This window comes from Stegodyphus dumicola, chromosome 4, assembly GCF_044657685.1.
Source record: "Stegodyphus dumicola isolate Sdum_Otavi_A_Nest chromosome 4, ASM4465768v1".
Lineage (NCBI taxonomy): Eukaryota > Metazoa > Arthropoda > Arachnida > Araneae > Eresidae > Stegodyphus > Stegodyphus dumicola.
Genome location: NC_140771.1, coordinates 6,063,366 through 6,077,796, shown reverse-complemented (window position 1 = coordinate 6,077,796; position 14,431 = coordinate 6,063,366). Strand labels below are relative to the sequence as shown.

The following is a 14,431-nucleotide window of genomic DNA, read 5'->3' as shown; positions in this document are numbered from 1 at the left end:
CGCAGCATAAATTGTATATTCATATATGTAAAATAATTTTGTACTAAAATAAATTGATGACCTGAAAATAAGCAATAACAAATTTACAGGAAAGCGGAATAATAAAATAAACCCAGTAGTTCTCTAAATGAACATCAAATAGTATCTATTAATTAACGAGCTCACGTGAATAAAAAGCAAAATAGTTTAAAAATTGTTATAGAAAAATATGCATTATAGTTATAGAAAAAATTTCCTGTAACTGTATTTATTACCTTCAGAAAAACAGCTTGAAAAACAAGAGGATAAAGGAAAAATATTAAATCCTTTCATTCACATTTTGAATTTCAGTATAATTGTTAGACATATTTTGTTTAAAGGTGATTATTGAAAAAAAAAGGTGTGATCCTTACATATACTCCAGGGAGACCAAGGGCTCAAAAACCGCTTTGGTTGTCTTTTTCAACTCATTCATTTTGAAGTTTCTGAAAAGGATAATTAAATGAGTAAGAATATAATCCATTACAACTAATCAGATACTAAGAGAAAAAAAAGAACGAAAAACAAACTGAACTAAAATTAAATTTTTGCATACTCAAGTATTTTAAGAAATATTATTCCACTTTAAACACCTTAGAGTGACTGATTTGAATACAGTTAATTAATTTATATTCATTAATGTGTTGAATATTTAAATTCCTCGAAGGAATCTTACATTTACTAAATCAGCTGGTTTAAAGCATAAATATAAGTGATGAAAAAAGAAACACTTAAATGGAAAACTACAGGATAAATTCCCAAGATATATTTGCATCTAGGACAACGAACTCTTAGCACTAGAGCACTCTTCAGTAAATTATCAATTTTGTTCATTTTTTAAAAATATCTTATAATCTTTCTAACTGTTATTCCACTCTGATGTACGATATTTTGTCAAGTTAAACTGCAACTTCAAAAACAATTTTCCTATGATGCATTATTAAATCACATTTTATATTTCAGTTAATTGCACATATTAGCACTTCAAAGAACAATGAAATTACTTTTTATCAGAACTGCTTCATAGGTTAAAAGTATTGGAAGATGTAAAAATCTGTAAATTATTGCAGAATCATCTATCTTTTATTCGGTGTTCTTTGAATTTTCAAGGTTTTTAAGTAAAATTACTACTATTAATAACAGCAATAAGTTGAAATATTAAGCATTTCATACTTATAAATTAACATTTGTATGTTCAATGTTACTTCATTCCTTTCCAGATTACGATCTGCATCAATCTTACCAGGTTTCGAAAATTTATGTTAAACGTATTTACTTGAAAATCCATAATAATAGTAAAAAAAATATTCTTTGCACCATCCGTATAACGGACAGCGTAATTCACAAGTGCACATCAGTATCGCCACTAAGGGAGGGGTTTCAAAAATGGATCATTGAGCTTCTATTGCTCTTGTGACGCTAAATCTTTGAAACTGTGCGCATGAGCGCATGTTGTTGCTTAAGTTTTACTTTGCATTTATTTCACAATTATAAATGGAAGGCGTTTAATTACTGCTATAAGTTTATTTAATCGTCAACATTTCACTTTCGCGAATCTTCTCACGCACTGATATTCAGATTAATGTTGTTGGCAAATTTTCGCTCTTTATATCGAGAAAATGACTTAAGCTACAGTTAGTCTCGAATATTATGCATTTAACTAAAATCAGTGAATTAAGAGAGTTCGAGTGCATAATGTTTTATTGAGCTAGGAATAACTTGAAGAGTTACATTGGAATCTAGTATTTACTTAACTCAGTGCATGCATTCCTTTGATTTTGAAAGTTTAAGAATTCAAAATACATATTGTGAATGATGTGATTATACCTATTGTTAGCACTAAAAGTTATTTAAAACTTAGGGAACGTAGGGTATAAATTAAATATATTCGTTCTGAATAAGATAAATTCATTCTGTTTGGAGAGTATTTCTTGGTGTGGTGTGGTGTATTTAATTACGGCAAAGCACACTAGAGCTATCTGCCAAAGGGGAGGGATGCCTTTCGTGGAGGACTTTCTAAGGGAAACTGGCTCGTATACACGTTACACATGGGGAAAACCACGAAAACACCAATGCAGCCAGCCCGTTCGCGGGATTCGGACCTCGGACTGAACTACCAGTGTTCAGCGACTTTACCGCTCGGCCGCTGGTGGGCCGAGTATTTCTTGTGCAGGCAATACATTTAAGAGTGAATAGTTATTCGTGTGAAATTTAACTCAGTAAATGTGTAGTAACTTCACTTTGAATAAAACTGCGCATTGTCTGTTATTTTTATAGAACACCTTTTTCACATAGAGTGCAGTAAAATATGGTGTAACTTCTACTATTCATTATATATATATAATTCCGGTTGTATTTGATCTAACATCGCTCTGAAAAGTTTCACAAGAAATCCACAATTATTTTGTACACGAAATTGCGCGGCAAAACATTTTCATGCATCTTGCTTAAAGGTCATGTAAAATGACAGAAATATTACTGAAAGGACCATTGGTCCATTTTAGAAGCTACTCCCTCGGTAGCGATGCAGATGTGCACTTACGAAACATTGTTACGTAACTGAAAACAAACAGTAACAGGTTTCTTGATTATTATCTTACGCGGTCGCAAAATTATATATATATTTCGGTGAAACTCGTGTTCACACATTAATGATATGCACAAATTAAAGAACTTACAGCGATTCCAAATTAGACAGCCCAAAAAATGCATCTGCGTCAATTACTCTTATTTTATTTGCATGCAGGTCTCTGAAAAAAAGTATGTATAATAACATGAATATATGAAGTATGAATAATAATAATGTATGAAGTATAATGTATAAAGTTTGGTGATACATTATAGTATAAATATGAAGGTAAAGTTAAACTTAACTGAAACAAGACCAATTACTTACTTTTGAAAGTTAACAAAAATATTACGCCAATAATATACAATATTTATGGCATCTATTATATTCATATGTGTGGAAAATGTAACTGTAACTACGTAAAATTATGTAAAAGCGCCATTTAGATGAGGGCGCGGTCAGATGAGAGCTGAACGATGGTAAGGACAGACGTTTCTCCAAAATGTTTTGACGATTATTATTTTTACTTTTCTTTTCATTCTAATGTAAATAAATAAATCCTAGTTTAACAATAACTTCATGAGTTTTCGTCAGTTCTTCTCTCTCTCTTTCTCTCTCTATATATATATGTGTGTGTGTGTGTGTGTGTGTGTGTGTGTGTGTAAGATATAATAAAATACGATGGCTGCTTTAAGAATAATTGGCGACTTTAAAATTAACAATTCTAGATTTTATGCTCGACCCCTAAATTCATCTGTTCTTGCAAGTGCGAGATCTTTTCATGTTACCTAACACTTAATGCAGATACCTCTTGTCCAATCAAAATAATTGCAAACAAAAACTTTTCCAAATCGGAACTGAAACCTTTGTCTCCCTCCCTTCTTCCTTTGAACTGCGGCGTCCACTTTCCCTTAAGCTTTCCTCTTGGGAAGATGCTTAGCTGCTACGCTTACTTATCTGCCTACGTCATTTCTGTAAAAAAACCAATGTCTATTATGATTGAATAAGTGTCGGCCAAACTAATTGGATATGTGTGAAAATAAAGATTGGTGGTTTTATAAAATCCAGTTTTGTTATCTTCATCGGTATCCCTTAACCATCAGCAATGACGGATATTGAAAGCTGCTAAAAGTGCCAGTGTCTTCTTCTATGCATTAAAAAACATTACGTATATATATAAATCTTGTAAAATTAAAGGAAGACAAATTATTCAAAAACCCGTTTACATAAATTTAGAATTGCGTTTTCCCTTAAAATCAAATAAGTTAGCGTACAATCAAATACTATTATTTCAACCATTTTTCCTATGTAGTCCACTTTGGGACACAGACTTCTTTTATGAATACGTTTATTTCCTACAGTGGACTACATATGCTGATTACTAATAAACATTTCCCCTTTTTATGACATTTTAAGAGACCCTCAAAACTCAATAGTTTACGATACAAAAATTTATGTGAGAATACAAAAATACGAAAAAAATTAAAATGTTTATAAGAAATAGCCTAATTTCAAACTTTGTTTTAAACATAACATTTTAGGGTAATCTTAAAAATATGAAATTACGGCACAGAAAAAGATTAAAAACATTAAAAATTCAAGAATTTAAAATTACAGAGTTTTGAGGGAGTTTTAAAATGTCGTAAAAAGTGTGAAATGAGTAAGCAACATATATAGTCTACTCTTGGAAACAGACGTTCATTAACATCATAATAACAGACTTTTTTTTTGTTGTTGTTGTAAACAGATGAAATCAACATCTGTTTACAAAAAACGTCTGTTATTATATGAAAACATTGCTGTTTATCCTAATAAACCATCTTAAAAAAATCCTTCATTAAAATCTTCATTCAGTTTTGTATTATAAATTACATCGGATAATTTAGCTCCTTTTAAGATAATAAATTGCTTATCAGATTTATCCGAAGTATCAAGATAGAAAAATGTACTTGTACCTTCGGATGTCAGTTGAAATGCATTGAATCATTAAAATAGTATGAATCAATAATGAAGCATCTGCATTATGATGTTCAATACGTTTACCTGCTATAGTTAGTTGTGCTGTATAAATAAATCCTGACAAACTATTTGCAATGCAATAGTATCCTAAAACTCTAAAACTGAAAGATTTAAATCCTCAGAGATATAATCTGATGTTATTCAGAAAAATTCAAACTAAATGTGAAGATACATGCATTGTAAGTATGTTTTTGCATTGTAAGTTTTTTAACTTAACAGTACAAAGTCTGTGACACAAAGTGGACTATTATACTGCTATTTCATTTTAAAACGTACCGGTAGTTGAAAACACAATATCAAACTCACAATACTTACAATTTGTGCAGTGTGCTGATATTTCCAAAGGACGTTGTGTCAAGTTTTGTGATGAAATTTTGGGATAAGGATCTAAAATGAAAAATTATCAATGAAGAAAATGATTTTATGCTGTCATAAGTTACATATTTGCCGCAAACATCTCATAAATATCTCATAAAGTTTTAAGTTAGTACATATAATTTTAAGTTAAAAAATATTACAAATTCATGTGGCAAAAAAAAATTATAAATTAGTTTTATTATACATAATTGTCCTTCGGCATAATGATGAGATCAAGGACCGTTAGGTTTATAGTTTTGTTTCTGAGTCTTGAAATACAGAAATAACCAAGAAAACTGTTTTATTTCAAAAGGAGAAAATAGACCTTTTTCTCTAAACTAAGAAACTGATATCCTTAAAATGAATGCTAAAAAATAATTTTAAACTTGGAATCCTTTAAACATAAAAGGCATCAAAAAATAATTATTTTTCACTTTTGTCTCAAATTTTAATCCAATGTTTCTAATTTTTGTCCAGCATGTAACCATTTATGCACTACCCGACATTGAAACTGCAACACCAAGAAGGAGTGGCCCAAAAATTATGAAACTTTCAGAACAGACACATTTCACCGAGTTATGCGAATGATGTGAAATGCGCATCTCTCCAGTGTACGTTTAAGAAGACATAAGGAAACTTCAGAATGTTTAATTTTCGTACCATTATTTCTTCTAGGGAAACCATCGTAGAAACTTTGTTCTTGCTTCACATTACGCACAGAATGCCGTCAACGAAGACAGTTACAGCAGACAGACGGTTTAACGAGGGTCATGGTGATCGGACTGAGAAAGGCAGGTTGTCCATAGGGTAAATCTCAGTCTTCTTTCGCGAATAGTGCTAAAAATCCGTACAATTGGGATTTGGCGACATTCGGATTTAGTCTTGATAGCGATATTTTTTGTTCATAATGAGCAATAAACGCGTCATTTTGATGTTGGTGACAAATTTTAAAATCGCGCCAAGGCCGTACCATACACTAGGATTTTACCAGAGAATACTGTGTGTCCATTTTAAGAAAACCCAATGAATGAGAAATTTCCGATTTTACTTGAAAAATGTATGAATGTATGTTGAAATTTATAAAAGGAAAATGAGAACTTTGTAAGAAACAAAAGAAGGTATTAGGAAACCTATCAAGTACTTTATTCATTCGTGGTTTAATTGTTTAACGCCGCCAATATTATCATTATCAAAATATAAATTACATAAGATCATCATTTAATTAAAGATAAGACGTAATTAGAGTTTTATAATCAAAATCCTATGCCGCAAAAGGAAATATAAAGGCAATGAGCTTATGTTTCGGCATTCTGTATAAACCTGTAAATCATAATTTGCACTGCCATCAACTATATATTTTTATATTAAAATTTTATTTCTTTTATAAACGGGCAATCTTAATTGTTTTGTATTAACAAACATACATACGCAGACGAAATCAAATCTATAGAAGCCACTTTTTTAATCAACAATCATGGAAATTAAAAATTAGCGACACGTCGCTGGTTAGAATTTCTCTAAGAAAGTGTGTGTGTGTGTATGTGTGTGTATTTAATTATGGCAAAGCACACTGGGGCTATCTGCCTAAGGAAGGGATGCCTTCTTGGAGGGCTTTCTAAGGGAAACTGGCTTGTATACACGTTACACATGGGGAAAACCACGAAAGCACCCATGCAGCCCGTTTGCGGGATTCGAACCTCGGACCGAACTACCAGTGTTCAGCGACTTTACCGCTCGGCCGCTGGTGGGCCCTCTCTAAGAAAGGAGAATTAAGAAGTAATACTTACAAACTCTTAAGCTTCCGAAGACCAACCCAGTACGTCATTTTCACACTTTGCAACTCATTGCGTGAAATCGATCTACAAAGAACAAAAATAAACTAACATAAAAACTCTTAATTTAAATGAAAAAAAATATGCATATTGTTAAGATTTTGTACATACGAAAATAAATTTAGTGAAATCATATGTAAAATTGTAGTATTTTTTGTATTACGTAACGTGAAATGCTTGAAAGAGAAGATGTTCTGCCGGAAAAACAAGAATACAGGAGCAAGTCTATTTAACATCTCGCTAATTTGGCGAGATATCGCCAAACCGCCTATTGCTTCTTTAAGTGAGCCATTTTGCATAAAAATAAAACTGTCAAGCAGTAAATATTAATTTATACTTCTAAAAATACAGCTTCAGTTGAAGACATTTTGTTTTCAAGCAGGCGTTTTTTTATAACAAAGCAAAATCGTAAAAAATGAGAGAACAGCCTTAGTACGTGACTGCAGCTGAGTTATAAAAATCCTACAGTAATGAATGAAAGTCTAACAAGTAATAAAAAAAAATTAAAATTAATTCCTACTTAGGGCAACAAAGAAAAATTTAAAAAATACAAATAATATAATTTTATTAATATAGAAATAATAATAATTATATTAATATACAAATAATAATAATTTTATTAATATTTATACGTTATTCTTTCATGATTATCCTGTATTATCATCACTTCGTTTTTCCATTACTAAAAATTTTTACGTCTCATTTAATGGGGAATAACTACTGTTGCTTCTAAGTTATTTTCTCTTTTCTGTGGTAACCGAGTATTTTGTTACCGAAAATCCTCCAGGATAAAAGCTGTATTCCATCAAAAGTAATCCATTCGGAATTACGCTTTTGTTTCTAAGCTGAGAAAACGTACTTCCACTTAAGCTGTCATCCATTAATGTCGGAAACACTTTCATTGTTTGATCTGAGACTTCAGTATCAGTATCAGTATCACAGTATCAATCTTGCCTTTTAGACAAGAAGAAAGATGATGAGGACTTTGGCGAACGCCGTTTCCTCCAATTCGTGAGGGTTAATATTGAAATTAACAACAAACGTTTTTACAAATTTTTAGTAAACATATACAAACATCCATGCCTTCTCCGGGATTCGAACCCGGACCCTTCGGCACGGTAGTCAGCAACGCTAACCACTATACCGGTTGGGCGGCATCTGAGACTTAATAGGTAAAACTTCTTCCGAAAGATCTATGCTTACATTCGCAACTTTAAATGTGCTTACTAAAAAACATACGTCATAAGAGTCACAAAACCATATAACACATAAAATATAATGTTTTCGCAAATGATAAAAGAGACAAATATTTACGCAATTAACTTTAATGTTTGCTAAGACAAACGTTAATTTTTGAGTATCATGAGCATTACCAGGTTTGGATCAAAATATGTTCACGCTCTCTTACACTTAATTATTTACGAGCAATGATAAACAGCTGAAAATCTTTATATATATATGCGGCTAAAGTGTGTGTCACCGATAGTTTATTGTTGCCACTCGGGAAAATGAGCGCAGAAATTAACGTTTCTGTAGTTTTTAATTAATATCTCGTCCGATTAAAGCCGTACGAAGATGAAAACGGCATCGATGGATTCGGAGAATTTTTTCGAATCCGAGAAAACGCGTCTCGAATTTCAACTCGGCGCCTTTCCGTAGATATTCGAGAAAAAAGAATTTGGCACGTAGCCAAATCCCTCTAATAGGGAAAAATCCAAGAGAGAAAGTCGAAAATGTAGGGAAAAAGTAGGGGAAAATTAGTTCTTAATTAATATCTCGGCTAACTAAAATCCCAAGAACACGCGAATGGTCAAAATAGCGTGCCACGGACCTGCGGAATCCTACGGTGTGCTTCGCTAAGCCCGGGAGCCAGCCGTTTCAGAGGAGATGATGTTAATTCACCCCATATATCTATGCGGCTTAAGTGTATGTTTCTCGCCGATAGTTTATGGGTTGCTTGCGTAACTGTACTAGCGAATGTGGGTGAAGTTGCCAAGGCTCAGGGTTGCCATTTCAATTTAGACATGGACAATTTCTTGTAAAACTTACCTTTGCTATGACCATCGATAAGTCTCAGGGCCAAACGCATAAACGTGTTGGCATTTTTTTTACCTGAGCCTGCATTTGGACACGGTCAACTTTATGTTGCCTCTTCAAGAGTTCGTGAAAGAACGGACGTAAAATTAAAAATAATGGATGGTCCTCTGCAAGACGAGCTTAAAATTGATGGAAAGATTTACACAAGAAATGTTGCGTACAAAGAGATCTTTCACATATGAATTAACATTTCATTATTTAAATCACCTTTATTTACTGAGCTAGTGGTGGCTCTTAAGAAATGTACCACCAGTGATTTCCTTCATTGCACTCCACTTTAAGCAATTAAGCAAGTAGAAGGGGGAAACCCCGTGGGGCAGTAAGCAAAGGGGTGCCCTGGGTAATTCAGTTGAAATTAGCAGACACCTTTGCACAAATCATTTTAATTACAATTTATAACATCCAGAACAGCGGTCATTTCGTATGACCGGCGGGCTTTCTAATATATTATAACACAGTTATGATATAAAGCGAAATGTAGAATAATAATCACATAATAACAATGATAACTTTGATTAAAAATAAAACTTTCAAAAAATAAAATCTGAAAGCCTTCAGATTTTACATTACGCCCAAAGGGGGCATATATATTTAACGTATTGTGTGTTGCTTTATTTGTTAAATATCATGTTCTTAGCACTTAAACCATAAAATTCAGTTCAAGAGCAATGTCGCGAAATAATTTTAAAATGTGCATATCTTTAGAAATTCCGATACACACTCTCGCGCGCTGGAGATAAAAATGTCTTTTTTTCGTACAGTGTTGCCATTGCTAGCTTTGAAATCTTTGAGTTTGTTAATCAAAAATTCGTTAAAGTGTTACAAAATATGAAATCAATCATAAAAGAAATTTCTAATTCCAAATTCGGACTTCCAGATGCCGATATTCGGGTCTAGACGTTTAGATTCGGGTCTAGACGTCTAGATTCGGGTCTAGATTAGATATTCGGGTCTCAATGCCGATTTTCGGGTCTTATTCTAAATTGTATGGCTCTAGGTATCGGTTTTTTTATCACAATGCGAGAAACATTCATACATTTATGCAGACTTTTCCTTATTTAATTTGTTTAAATATAACATAGGGCTCTAGTATTTGGTGGCAACAATTTGAAAAGTGAAGCGACATTTATAATGAACCAACGCAAAATGCCAAAACGAAATTAATAGCCCTTCTGGGCTAATAAATAAATATATTTGTTATATTTTGCAGCTTTTATTAATCGTTTTATATAAATATCAGAAAATATTTACTACATTTAATCTAAAATTAACAAAGCAACAATCTTGTGTTTGGCGCAGACTTAGTCAAAAGCACATTCGATTTAGAGGGCAACCGGTCTTTTTTCATCAGAAGCAAAGAAATCTGCAAGATTGTAAAGCAGAACAGGACAGGACTAAGTGTGGGTATTACCAACACATCGCCATTGGCAGAACTGGTGTCGCTTCTTCACGCTAACCGTCTTGAGAAGAACATTTCCACAGGGCGTACTTACGCCACACATCGGTGTTAATTGAAACGTTATCATTAAGGCATAGAGAACTTGTGGGCCGAAAGATACAGTTGCTGATGACAATGACATTACAATACCATACATTACAGCTGATGGTGAAATATAACTATAAATATCAGTATATGTACACTAATAAACATAAATAAACAAATAGAACTGAATGGAAAAACATTAAACATAATTAACTTGGCTAAGTTATTGTGATATTAATGGGATGTTTTGGGAACAGTGTAGCAGTTCATAGATGGTTCACAGTTCATTGGCAGTTCATGAAAAGTTCATGGATTGAATCAGAAGTCATACATACAATAGAGTTCACCACTTCCAGTTATGTGATTTTTGATGTGCATAACTATGGTCGTATCATCTAGGTGCTAAATCATTGCTAATTTAAGATAATCTATTGCAATGACTAGAAAGGCACCCCCATTGAAAAGTTGGCGTTTGTGCCACAGAAGAAGAAGCACTTATAACAGTTATGGTGCACACAGTTCCAAGCCGTGACGATGGAGTGTGTCAATTATGGTTTTAATACTATTGTGGATTTTCCAGTGCTTTATCAGGAAACGTTTGAAGTCTGTTCCTGGTGCTGTGGGATGGCGGATATGATGGTCTGCTGTTATTGGGCATTGGAATAAATAATGGTGTGGATCACCCGGATTGCCACAAACGCATATTTCAGTCTCTGAAAGATTTCGTTAATAGAAGTACTTTGGGTACGGTCCATGACCATAGATACATTGAGAGAGGTAATAATTATAAATAGTGCGCTCAGTATCGAAACATGCGAGAAGTTGGATGCGTCATTCTGCCTTACGGTCCTTGGTCCCATTGTCTCTGCCACTCTTCTTTGGCCATCACTTTTAGCGTAAACTTCAGTGTGGAGCGTGGCCATAAAGCAAGCGATAAGCAACGGAGGACGTGGGCACTGTCCCTTTACCAAAAGGTTAATCGGTATAGCACCACGTCCACCTATATCTAGAGCCTAAAGAGGAATCACAAGACGCCACGCACCGGGCTCCCAAACCCAAAGCCAAATTCAACCCGGGGCAGTCCAACAGACCAAATGCCCACGAAAGACAGTCCCAACAACCGCCCGGGCCCCACATTTAGCAGCCAACCAATACCAATATTTAATTATCCCCGATTTATCGCGCGAAGCATAATGCTATCAGCTCAATTAAAGTACTGCCTTTTACAGCGCTTGAATTTCCTTGATTCATGACAGTGTGTTGATCCACGAGGGCGGACGTAAGGAGATGCACTGGAAAACATCATGAATCATCACTTTGCTACTAGCTTCAACTACTGTGAGTTTTTACTAGTCGATTTATTGTATTGCCTTAAGGCCAATCACGGTAGCCTTTTTTTTTTTGCAGTCGCACCTTAACTCGGAGGCGGCTCTGTTATTTAAGTAAACACTCCAAAACTTAAGTTCGGAAATTCACAAAATTCTTATCAGCAAATGAACTGAGCACTATGGTCTTAAAGTTTTGAAATTCAATCTGTAATTCGTATATGCATTATTTACATAATCGTTTAGATATGTAGAAAGTTGAAACTTGCGATTTCTTAGTCACGTGACGGGAACCAGGTAATAAATTAATCCTCAAAACAAAATTTTGCAGAATTTTAACTCCAGGTACTTAAGTCCTTTAAATAAAATCACACGTTGAAATTAAAAAATTAAGTTAACAGAAATTTAAAAGCGTTGGAAGGATTGGATTGGACTTACATTCATTAACTAAATAAGATAAATCTTAAGTAAGTAAGTGCCAAATGTCAGGATAGTTTCAAGAATAAATTTTAATTACATGCTTGCAATATTTTACCTTTCTTATCATTGTTAATTGTTTATTAAAGAATAATAGTATTGTAATTCCACCCGGATACAAATTAAATGAAGGGTTCCTTGGGGATTCCTGCAGTCATAGAGTACTTGCTAAGTGTCTCGTATTCATGTTGCACTTGGGGTACACCGAAAAATTCCAAAAAATCTTTATCTCCAAATTTTTTATTTGTTCTTCCGTTAGTTTGAAACTTCACGCCTGTTCTCTCCGCCGTTCGCTAATTAATTTATTATTCCCAAGACACTAACATATAAAACGTCGCGAAATTTAAAAAGATTTATTTATAATTTAAGTATTTTGGCAAAACTTCCTTCAAACTCACCAAAAAAAATCTTTTTATATATCCTAAAACGAGATTCTTGTTTCAGTTATATGTGATTTGAATAGCAAAGACTTCATTTTCGTAATATTATAGAATTCGTAGTATTAATAAGACAGGATTACAACTGAGCAGAATTCCATGTTTATCATACACTGAATTTATGGAAGATTAAATGTATTGACATTACAGGGAAGAAAAGAAATCCACGTTAACTTTATACAAAGAACAAGTATTTAAAAAGTAAAAGAATCATAATGTACAAAAATAACTCGTATTTTAATCCATCGCGATAACTTACAACATCTCTAAATTTTCCAGTTTCTGGAACACATAAGGTGTTATAGATGACAGACGATTGGCGTCAAGAAATCTGAAAGAAAGAGATATAAATTAGTAAAATTTGCAGCACCTTTGAAATATTACAATCTAATGCTGAATGTGTAAGCTGCTACAAATAATTAAAATACACAATATATAGTATTGCAGTGTTATATAAATATTAATAAATAAATAATTTAGATATAATTAATTCAAAAGCTCACGAAGAATAACCATGATTAATTTGAGAAATGTGAGAAAATTAGTATGTTAACATAAGCGTATTTTAAAATGATATTTTCAAAAATATATTTATATCACGTTCCTACATAAAATGTAAAATTAATTTTTTAACGAATTTTGTTTTCCAAGAAATTTCTCACTTTGACGAAACTCTACAAGGAAACAAGCAATAGATTATTCCTTTTAGAATGTGAGATTAAAGGAGATTTAAAATTAGTTCTTTGAAAAGGTAATACACTTTTAATAATTAAATTTTGCCCATAATAGTTTAACCAAGATTATTTTATTTGAAAGTACAATAAAAGGTAAATAGGAGTATTTCTTTTGGTTTTAATTAAATTAATTTGAAATTAATTGCCTCATTTTTATTGTAAACATATTTATTTGGAATTTGTTCTCTCCATTTTTCTGTCTGCAAACTACAATAAGTTTATGTTTAGTTAGTAAATTGAAAAGAAATGTAAAATATATTTAAATTTCTTTGCCGTAGAAACTTGCATGTTCATTTATATTATTGCATTAACTAATCATTTGACACAAAAATTGAAAGTTAGATAGTGATTTATTATACAAATGGCCAGAATTTGTATAATAGAAAGTACAGATTGGTTAAGAAGCCTCGGACACTAAGCAAGGCGGCCAAAATCCACCTTTCTCATTTTTTCTTCCCTGAGGAGGGAAAACAGTACTGGATGATTATAGAAAGATATGGATGTTTCAAAGCCAGTACATTATGTATCTAGGCTTTGCTAAAGCCTAGGCCCTCATAAGTTAACAGAAATCACTGAATATTTCCCAACTATATCCTTTTTAAAATAAATTAAGGATCATCTACAGAATTAAGAACTAATTAAGAAGTTTAATTAATTACGAATCGTGTACAAAAGTCATTACAAATCCTGTTATATTAACTTAAATGATTTTCATTTAATTTAAATGAAGAAACAAATCAATTCCATTTGTAACTAATCAGCAAGCAATTCAGTTTGGATTCTGACTCCTTATTTTATTTAAATTAACACAGCAATTTAAGGAAAATGATTTATTAAATCATTATACAATAATAAAAGTATTAATTTAGCTATTTCTATTTCGGGTTCTTTTAAGATTCTCTTCAAATTATTTAAGCACTTTTATTAAAAAAAATTTATTTGCGAACATTCTGGAATCATTATCAAACTCATTTATATATTTTAAAATTATAAGTAAATATTTATGAAATTTATAGCCAAAAGCGATCGTGAAGGAATTCAGAATATTGTTGCAATCCCCTTTGGCCTCAATAATTCTAAAAG

General features: G+C 32.5%; 1 protein-coding gene across 4 annotated transcripts in view; it reads right to left on the bottom strand.

The window, feature by feature from the left end:
• LOC118182375 (uncharacterized) overlaps positions 1-14,431 on the bottom strand; it is a 411,384-nt gene that overhangs the window by 26,815 nt on the left and 370,138 nt on the right. For all 4 annotated transcript variants that reach the window (XM_085814499.1, XM_085814497.1, XM_085814500.1 and 1 more), the window contains exons 12-16: positions 12,874-12,945; positions 6,751-6,822; positions 4,922-4,993; positions 2,697-2,768; positions 393-464 (exon numbers count right to left, since the gene is read on the bottom strand). In XM_085814499.1, coding sequence (XP_085670625.1) covers positions 393-464; positions 2,697-2,768; positions 4,922-4,993; positions 6,751-6,822; positions 12,874-12,945 — 360 coding nt within the window. The remainder of the gene's footprint in view (positions 1-392; positions 465-2,696; positions 2,769-4,921; positions 4,994-6,750; positions 6,823-12,873; positions 12,946-14,431) is intronic.